General features: G+C 31.4%; 1 protein-coding gene across 2 annotated transcripts; it reads right to left on the reverse strand.

Moving 5' to 3' along the window:
- Positions 1-549: 549 nt before the first annotated feature.
- Positions 550-5,164, reverse strand: LOC105265123 (RING finger protein 121). 2 transcript variants are annotated; one of them, XM_011303644.1, is made up of 8 exons: positions 4,996-5,164; positions 4,737-4,771; positions 4,459-4,600; positions 3,546-3,700; positions 3,061-3,289; positions 2,174-2,409; positions 1,516-1,632; positions 550-1,321 (listed from the first exon to the last, which is right to left on the reverse strand). In XM_011303644.1, exons 1-8 carry the CDS (start codon positions 5,023-5,025, stop codon positions 1,318-1,320), a joined length of 948 nt encoding a protein of 315 aa, XP_011301946.1. In that variant the 5' UTR covers positions 5,026-5,164; the 3' UTR covers positions 550-1,317. The 2 variants fall into 2 exon arrangements, with proteins under 2 accessions (XP_011301946.1, XP_011301151.1); XM_011302849.1 differs by having other exon boundaries at positions 550-1,632; positions 4,996-5,163.
- Between the last annotated feature and the right edge of the window lie 1,023 nt (positions 5,165-6,187).

Below are 6,187 nucleotides of genomic sequence, written 5' to 3' on the forward strand. Positions count from 1 at the left end.
TAATTGAATGGTCAACGATAATTTCGAAGTCAGTATTCATTGATTGGTTTGAAAGAGGGAGGGAAAAGATTTGACACTCAAATCTGTATGTTCTACTGATGAGGAGAGTCTCTTTCGTGAAATCTAGTATTACATGGATTGATAGCTTTTAATCAGTCGTCGGTATGATAGAAAAGCTCTCGTCCTTGTGAAGCAAAGGATGATGACGACATCCTCTGATTTCGCAAGTATTTGCCCAGGTATTTATGAGGTATTTACACAAGCTATACCGGTTTTCCGAAACAAGACGCAAATGATGAAATGATAAAAAAAGACAAGTTCTATCCGTAGATGCAATTTCGGTCGGCAGTAAATTATTACAGATTTCATAACGACCGGTAATCGTTTTAATATCTTCAGACCTAATCTCGATGCACCAGGTACAAACATCTTGTCTGAAGAAATAAATACAATCTGTATTGATGTAAAACCGATATTTACTTCACTCCTGTTTGTTCATGAGTGATACTGCTATAGCAAAATAATTTTAAAAAATAAATAGAAGCGGAGTCAATACTGCACATTTTTTTTAATTTTCTTTGAATCTTCCCCTTTATATTACAATCCATTTTGAATGCAAGCATTCATTGGTTCTTGACATTTGGCGCATTTTATAATATAGAAATTGTAAATTCATCAGTTACAACATATATACAGCTCGTTCTTTTCACAGTTTTTTATTTGTTAGCGATTACGGTTCTTAGAAAAATGAATGAACTTAAGAAGACAGTAACAAGTTACAACAAATGTACAAATTTACGAGTACAGTATAGTATTTTCTGATAATTCAGGTACTATGAATGTTGAACGTGAAAAACTCGAATGTACGAATACAGGTATATAGGACATCCTCTACATGGATTAAGGGAAGGAGAAACTCTGCATATACATTTTATTCCATGTATACAAAATGAGGGGATTGAATGATGCAATGAAATCGATTTTTGTTTTTATAAGGTTAAATTAATTTACAATTTTATTCTTCGATTCATTAAATAAATTTCGAATACGTTAAATGAAATTCATTAGACAAGGAATCACACGTAGGAATGACACGCATTTGCGTTCAATACAGTTGAAGAACTGACGCAAAAATTAGAAAGCTTTATCAGCTTTATTCTGATGCAGAAAATATCATTTTTCATCAAGTATTAAAATGAAGAAGGCTTTCAAATCAATCAAAATGAAAGTTGAAATATATTTATGATACAGTGCTTTGACTTTTCTTATCCACCGTAAATCGACCTCATCAGTTATAAGAAATTTCATCTGTCAAATTCACCTAGAATCATTAGTTTCTGATATATTTTCTGAATAAGATATAATAAATTTTTGGGTTTACTTATAGCATTTTTATACTTTGATGATGAAAACTAGTAGATAGAATTGACTCCCCAGCAATTAATTTAACTAGTTCATGTGAATGAAAGGTGATAGGGTGGGGTGTTACTTTTTTTATTTCAACCGTTTACTTACTCGAGACCCATTGCCCAATTAATACCTTGAACTAGTAATAATATTAGTGGCTGCCAGGCCACTAACCACCGAATCCAGTCGAGTAATTGACCGAATAACACATGTGGTCGTTCCCATCTTCAATCAACTGTTAAGGAAAAACGACGATGTTTCTGAAAGCTTTAAAATGAAAATAGTAACAATTTATTACTGGCGGTCCATCATTTTTCGTATTTTTTCCAGTTTTTTTAAATACTGTTGACAGAATTGACGCGAAAGAATACACTATTTCGTAGTTTGATCATTATTGAATAACTCATGAATTGTTAATTTTTCTACGTTTTGTCTAACGTTTTTCAACAGAATTCACAAGAGTTTAGAATAAATCTAGACAAATGACCACGCGATTATCGAAGTTGATGAGTTATTGAATAAGCAAAAAAATATCTATTGATTAACGTCAATTTGATCAACACTTTTCGAAGAATATGCTCATTACCTTCGTGACAAAAAAATATCAAAACAGTGGTGAAATTTTCGTGGCGAATATAAATATAGAACTCGCAGTTTTGTCATTCTGGAATTTCATATCCTCTAGAATTTTTTGTTTCACCAGTGTTAAAGTATATTCATAAATAAAAGATATTTCAATTGAGTATCAATGATAAGTAAAGGATACGGATTACAAAACATCTTCGTGAGATCAACTTTCTCCTTGCAGTATGGGCACATCTGTTTTTTTCCAACGATGCACCAACCTCTTATACAAAATTCATGGAACACATGGTCACAACTCAATTTGTAAGTATTTTCTATGACACCTTCCTCGTGTTCTGAGACCAGAAGTTTGTTACCGCATACAGCGCAGACTCCTGGGTCTAGGGTTCTGGTTGGCATACTTTTGGGTGCATAGTACTGAAAAGCCCATATATTATATGATTAAACTAATGTATCCAAATATAAATGAATAAATATGAGCAAGTCTGCAAAATTGATTATCTTTCATTCACATATTTTTAAATAAAAAACGAAAATCGACGATTACAATGCTTTCATTCGGAAACAGAAGTTTTGCTGATCATATCATATCATATCTCTAAAAAATGTCGCTTTATTTTGAAAAAAATTTTCGATATCGTTCAACACTAAAAGATGATTCCAAGCGCAGCCTAGAAAAAATATTCGCGCTTTGAAGGAAATATATCTCATTCATGTTGTTTATTGCCCCGTGGAGATGACAACAAATTTTACGATTTTTTTACATCTACATCCATACACTTGTCGGGCTTTAACGATCTGACACTAGAGCAACGGAAAAAATGTAATTTTCTAGAAGTTTTCAAAATATTTTTTTGGTAACTTATTGGTATAAATTATTGAACTGGTCTATCTAACTATCCAATTTTGTTATTAGAACAAGACATTGCAATGCTTTTCAATAGTTATCATTCATAAAATATGTCTTCCAACTTCTTGTCTTGTTTTGCAAATAATAATCTTACAGCTTTTAGGTGCATTCAATTCTCTAATAAATTATGATATTAAAATTTTAATAAAAACACTTACCCCAATATGACACGCCATTTTATCAGCACATATTTCCGCAATATCACGGCCCAAAACTCCAAAATAAAGTCCATAAAATAAAAATAGTAATCCACAATCCATCCAAGTGGGCGCCTTAGTATCAAAAACTAGATTTAATCCGAAGAATGTGGCAAAAGCTATCAAGTATCCAATTATACCCAGGACGTAACTCAACCGATAAATAAAATAAAACCATTTATACACTAATCTGTAACAAAATAATAAAAATTAGTGCAATTTTATGAATATTTTATTCTACAGCGCATACGCATTTTAATATGGAGTTACAAAGAACAATAAGTTAAATATGACATTTTTTCCTACTAGATAATTATGTTGATAATGACTGACCTTTCTTCTAACAAAGAATTATTTTTTTTAAGGCGCTCCAAGCCATTATCAGAAAGAGCTCATATTCAACACGATGTCAATTGGCCACTCCAAAAAATATTTCATACAAATACCTAGGTGTAGTTCCTCGGATGGGTCTTTGAAGGGCTTTCCTAACAACGAGTCCTGTCACACAGGAGAATAACAGCCAGAAAAATATAAACCTCCACCAAAAATTCATCAGGCAAATCGCAAATGGTATTATCCACACTCCTATCAACGTTACAAACTGAAAACAATAAAAATTTTTATTACATATATAGACATTCTTCGTTTTTATTTTTGTAACCCAGAAACGCTGAGAGATTGAATCATTGCCCCTTTTTACGAATAAGCAGACATAGATAAATCGATAAATTAATGAAAACATAAAGGATTAAACGGATTCTTTAGAATTCATAATGTAGTAGCTACAGAAATTTATCGACAAACCTACAATTACAACCACAGTTCGATGTTTCTAAGAGATAATATGATATATATATAATGGATACGGATAATACTAATTTCTTTACTTGCTTATTATTTTATACTAATACTGACAGAAGTAGTTATATTGTACAAAAGTTGTAGAGTAATTGTCTGCTCTAAGAATAGAGTTTTATGTTCGTTTCATGGCGATGGGTTCTGTGATATTTGTAAGAAGTATTCTTTTTCTTGAAAAATAAGACGATTTAGTCAGCATACGACAAAAAATATACCAACGGATAATTTAACAAACCAGAAACTTTTCAATATTGTTTAACAAAACAAATTAGGATCTACACTGCCTGTTCCTGATAGTTCTGTTTGGTTTCGATAAGCATTACGATTGTTTTATTTCATTTTTTATTTATTGTTCATTCTGTCCACGTAGAAGAGGAAGCCTAGTAGGGTTTAGATAGGGTTTAGAGGAAGTTAGAGGAAGCCTATAATATTTTAATGTAGAGGTAACAGTAAAAAATTGATATCTTCAAAATTTTTAATTATTAAAATGCAATGGATTACCTGGTACGATCTAAAATGTCTCTTCTTCCACTCAACAAGTATTACTTGAACTACAACCAGAGTTACTAACAAAATAAGTAACATTTCTGCGTGCATTGATTCATGCCCCTTGTGTAATTGATGTAACCTTATGTGCTCTGCCCTAAAATAATTAAAATCAATGATCGTCTTATATTCATAAATTATTGTGTTAATCACTATATTTTCATAAATATATTCGTTCAACATTCGATAAAAAATCATAAAATCCAAAATTAATATAAAATTGAGAACTATACCTCATCCGCTCTTCGGAAGTCATCTCCTCTTCACTCTGAAACAAACAACAAGAATATATTTATTAGAAATTAGCATAATTTTTAATGGAGAAAATGCAACGAAATATATTTTCGAATTGGTATAACATTCCATGATACGGTAAATCGGCATATGAGTTCAGTTCACGTCGCTCGTCCTTGGAGGTTAACTGCACTCATCATTGATATACACACGTACTCAGTTACACGAATTGAAAAGTAATTATATAAAAAAGCCTACCTTGTTTGGCATAATGTGAAGATAATCCATAATTGTGTTTTCGTTTATTTATTTGGTTTAATATTGAAAGGTGCTAAGCTCAGATGGATGGCATGATGCAGTCAGCGCTAATGCTAAGCTGCTAAGCGCACATCAACTTTAAAGTACTTGTCCATCCCCTTGACTGTTACACAGACGCATTATTCAGGCCACTAGACGAATTGTTCGTACGTCACATGTTTACGATTTTTACTTTCCAATAAAAGTATTGTAGTCGTTGAAAGTTTAGTTTTGTATTTTTATGATTCAAAAAATTAGAAAATTTATTTGGATGCCTTGTTGATCGAGTTCGAAGATGGAAATGATAGTAATAAGCGTCGTATTTATATATGAGAAAAATTGTTTAAAAGTCGTTATTTAAAAATATTTGAATTCGGCGCCTGTCGTGAGATATACTGTAATCATGATCACCATACCTCGTAATCATCTCTTAATTACGACAGTATGATATTTTAAGCTCTAATCAAATTCATTTTGAGGTAGTACATCCCGCGGTAGATCCTAATTTAAATTACTGAATATTCTGCACCTAGCTTGATAGCCTTCAAGTTTTTTAATTCAAAATTCATGTGTTTGCCTACCCGACTTATTATTTCATGAACCTGAATTTATTAGCTTTAAAACGAATAAAAAATTACTCTATAGTGTTATAACTTCGCGAAAAACGGATCGATTCAATTGTGCTTGGACTTTATATGTTCGCCGTGATATCCTTTATCATCACTGATCATCAGTCTTAATGAAGATTAAAAATACTATTTTTCAAAGACTAAAACATATTTTTCAGATACTTTACCAATGAATAGAGAGCAAACTGGTAATGCTCCTAAAAGAAACGAAAACGAAAATTTTAAATTGAAATTTCCAAAAGAGTGAAAAAACTTGATCAATCTCTACAGTTTGACTGGAGAATTCGAATGTTATCCACGACCAATCATTTTATTCTCCAAATCATACTCCAGAGGGGCGGTGAATTTTTTTTTGTGTGTTCAATTTAATTTCAATCAATTCTTTAATTATACAATGGAAAAATCGAGGAATTTATGGTGAATGAATTAAAGAGACTGTCTTCAATGATATTTACACTATATGCACAGGTATTTTCAATTTTTTAATTTAATTCTTATATTTTTTAACGAGAAATGATCAATTT

This window comes from Fopius arisanus, unplaced genomic scaffold (genome assembly GCF_000806365.1).
Source record: "Fopius arisanus strain USDA-PBARC FA_bdor unplaced genomic scaffold, ASM80636v1 scaffold00001, whole genome shotgun sequence".
NCBI classification, from domain to species: Eukaryota; Metazoa; Arthropoda; class Insecta; order Hymenoptera; family Braconidae; genus Fopius; species Fopius arisanus.

Coding starts and splice junctions, on each gene's coding strand:
- LOC105265123 (XM_011303644.1), bottom strand. CDS start 5,025: ATGGATTATCTTCACATTATGCCAAACAAG. Junction 2,410..3,060: donor AAATGGCGTGTCATATTGGG/GTAAGTGTTTTT, acceptor TGGGCTTTTCAG/TACTATGCACCCAAAAGTAT. Junction 1,633..2,173: donor ACGAAGATGTTTTGTAATCC/GTATCCTTTACT, acceptor AGTTGATTGAAG/ATGGGAACGACCACATGTGT.